Genomic DNA, 3675 nt, shown 5'->3' on the forward strand with positions numbered 1-3675 from the left:
CGCTCCCCCTGCTCATCCTATGTACCGGACGCTCCCCCTTCTCATCCTATGTACCGGACGCTCCCCCTGCTCATCCTATGTACCGGACGCTCCCCCTTCTCATCCTATGTACCGGACGCTCCCCCTGCTCATCCTATGTACCGGACGCTCCCCCTTCTCATCCTATGTACCGGACGCTCCCCCTGCTCATCCTATGTACCGGACGCTCCCCCTTCTCATCCTATGTACCGGACGCTCCCCCTTCTCATCCTATGTACCAGACACTCCCCCTTCTCATCCTATGTACCGGACGCACTCCCTTCTCATGCTATGTACCAGACACTCCCCCTTCTCATGCTATGTACCGCCGGTAACATTAGAACAGTTTGCACTTATCATGGTCCATCTCTTGACATCATTGCTCAGACAGAAGTTTTAGTTATTTCTCCGAACCCTGAGAACACAAATGACCGAGACAAGTGGACTGCGACGTGAAAGCGTTTGAAAACTTGGAACATTCAGCACACGAGGTTCCCCATAAAATTCCCGGCCGCAGATTTTTTGCACTCGCACTCATCTCCGGGCCGTCAGCAGCGGGATTCAAATGTTGTTTATCTTTGCTATAGAATTTGATGGGAACGTTATCGGGAGTTCTCTCACACAAAAGGAACTTTTTGTTTCAGGTTTTCTGGTCCTTTTGAGAAAGAAAAAGTAAAGAGGCTGAGCCCTGAAGCCCCTCAGCGGCTGGAGGGCTGGTTCTCCTCGCCTTACCAAAACAGGGGGGCGGGGTCAGCTGCTTAGCAGGTCGGTGGCATTGCGTCCCCCCCCCGGTCCATGGGTTTGGTTAAAGCTCCGGGTCCCCCCTCACCAAACCCATCGAGCTCTCCGACAAAAAACAAATACAAAAATAGAACGACCGTTTCCACGCCGGGTGCCACCAGCTTGACGTTCCCCCAAGGAAAGTATCACAAGACGCTCGGCGAGCGGACGCACGCCTATTTACAAAAAGACTTCCCAGAAATAGAAATATAGCCGTGTGTAAACACTACATTTTTTTTTTCCCCCTCTTCACATATGGCAACAGAACAAAATACACTGTATGATCAAAGTCTTTTGGGCCCGTAGAACAGGGAGAGTAAGACACAAGTAGGCGGCCGCGGGTTGTTGTTTTTTTGTTGTTGGTTTTTCAGGAGGATTCTTCTCCTGGTTATTCGCAGGCCAGTTTGCTGTCAAAGCTGGACAGGGCTATGGCGAACGCCTGCAGGGCGCACATGGGGTAATTGTAGTCCATTGTAAACACGTCCTCTGCTACGCGGCCAAACTGCATGACAATGTAGTCCGCTGAAAGAGAAAACGACAGGTCAGGGCGGCAAACAGCAACAAGATACGTGTGAGAAAAAACATAATTCACAGCCCAGGTCACATGACCATGTGCTCCGCCCCCCTGCTGTATTATAGGGCTGAGGATGAAAACAGATCTGCAGGCTCCACCCCCTGCCCCTTTTCCTGACTCTCATTGGACTACAGACCAGCATCACCAGCGAGGACCACCCTATGCTCTCATTCTGTAAGCAAACCCATGTACCTTCTCTTACCACCGGTCAACACTAAGAGACTGCTCCTGCAAGTCTTATGTCAACGTTTAGGTGCATGGAGTGATTCAAGAGAATCCTCTTGAAGAAAAAAAGATAAGTGACCTCAAGTTTGTTTTCTTACAATAAAGAAGAAGCTTGCACTGCGCGCATGTAATCACTGGAGATCACAAACTGCTATGGTGTAAATTGCTGAGCGCCCAAAAAAAAAAAAGAAGAGTTCTCTTTTGCTTAAAGGAGAACTATGGGGGGGGAGGGGGTGCCTAACTCCCCTTAGGCTGGGTTCACACCTGGGCGTTGCTATAGGCGCGTTTTAGGGTGTTTTTCAGCACGTTTTTTAGTTCAGTGAAACGCGCGTTCGACGCTCGTTTTTATACCTCCCTGGCGGTATGATTTTTTTTTTCTTTTTTTTTTAACTTTCAAACTTCCCGCCGGTTCCGCCCCCCTGCGACGCGGACGCTCGCAAGGGACGAAACCCGGAAGCGGCCAGAGGACACAGCGGGGATCGCGGACAAGGTAAGACCTACGCTGTGTATTCCCGAGTGTGGCTCGGGGGTTACCGCTTTTTTAATACAAAACACAAAAATTCCCCAGCCTCAGTCCCAGCGTGCATTTTTGGTTGCTGGGCCCCCAGTGCGTCCCTGCACCTTATTAGGAGGAGTTGGCTACCTCCAGGTACACCTGCATGTAAATGTATCCACTTCATTAATATGCTCACACTTGGAGACTCGGATACAGAGAGTTAGGACCGCACTTTGCAGAGGTGCCTTGGCGCGGCGGTGCGGTTTCTACATATTTTTGGCCAAAAGTTTGTGCAACTAAAACCTCTGATTTTAACGCATACTGTTGACAGGGCTACTTGTTTGGTTGCAGGCTGGCTGGCAGGCTGAGGCTGGGGAATTTTTGTGTTTTGTATTGTTGTAAGCCTTCCCAATGTGCGCCCTGCTATAAAGGCCGGTTATAGATTCATGCAGGTACCATTTTTTCTAGTTTTACCGCTTTTTTAACCCCGAGCCACACTCGGGAATACCAATGGATAGGCGCAGAAATACGCCCCAGAGAAGCTCCTGTACTTGTTTGGGCGTAGGGCGTTTCTACGCGCTGAAATACGCCCAGGTGGGAACCATGACCATAGGAAAGTATGGGATTTCACTTGCTGAGCGTTTTTCAGCGCTTCGATCAGCCCAGGTGTGAACCAGCACTTAGAGATGAATAGTAAACACCAGTGAGAGGCAATTCAGGAACACGTCAGTCTACCCTCATCCAGGGGCCACATGAGGACTTCAGATAACTAAGAGTGACGGACATATTCTACTTTATTCATTGCACCTCCAGTGTAGGCCGGGCTGCTGACCAATTGTTTGCCACCGGAGGTATGTGGTGTGCGGTGGCCCTTTTCACATTTTTATGAGATCCAGTATGGAGCCGGAGACAAACTCAAAAGGGATTTTTTATAAACCTGTCACTATGTGTCCTTCAAGCCCAACAATACCAGGAGCCAGAAGCCGGAACATCCAAAAGACCAACACACAGCCACAAGAGAAGTAACTGGGTATATGCCGTGCAGTGCAGGGAGGGATGCAAAGACCTGAACAACCTCTCAGCTCATGAACATAGGAGGATCATTTCTACAGGTCAGGACTCAACGGTCCTTCTACACCTTAAAAGAGAACTATGGGGTTAGGTCTTTTCCCCATAGTTCTCCTTAGGGTAACGGGAGGACACAAACTAGCGTCCTCCCGTCACCCTAGGCTCAGTATACCGCAAGCTGTAGCTCCCTATATACTGAGACGCCGCAGCCGAAGTGGATCCCGACAATTGTGCCGGGAGCCGCCCAGCTGCGTGACTGACAGCTGGCTCCGCCTATCTAGAGGCAGAGCCAGCTGTACCCGCCCCCTTTCCCGTCCAGTCAGCCAGATCGGAGCGGGGAGGGGGGAATCCAGCCCCTCCCCTGTCACGGCAGAGAGCCGTGACAGGATCGAGAAGTGAGCGAACGCCAGTATGTGTTCTCTCACTTCCCGTTCTACTGAGCCGACCTGTGACAGTCTCATTGTCTCAGGTCGGCTAGGACTATGAGGTGAGTGGAAAGCCCCCCCTCCCCCCC

General features: G+C 51.0%; 1 protein-coding gene across 2 annotated transcripts in view; it reads right to left on the reverse strand.

Annotated features, from left to right (window-relative positions):
• Positions 1 to 764: 764 nt before the first annotated feature.
• TUB (tubby bipartite transcription factor) overlaps positions 765 to 3675 on the reverse strand; it is a 49981-nt gene continuing 47070 nt past the window's right edge. For both annotated transcript variants that reach the window (XM_018573881.1, XM_018573880.1), the window contains one exon: positions 765 to 1320. In XM_018573881.1, coding sequence (XP_018429383.1) covers positions 1187 to 1320 — 134 coding nt within the window. In that variant the 3' untranslated portion in view covers positions 765 to 1186. The remainder of the gene's footprint in view (positions 1321 to 3675) is intronic.

The sequence above is a fragment of the Nanorana parkeri genome, unplaced genomic scaffold (assembly GCF_000935625.1).
Source record: "Nanorana parkeri isolate BGI_ZX_2015 unplaced genomic scaffold, ASM93562v1 scaffold2591, whole genome shotgun sequence".
Classification (NCBI taxonomy): domain Eukaryota; kingdom Metazoa; phylum Chordata; class Amphibia; order Anura; family Dicroglossidae; genus Nanorana; species Nanorana parkeri.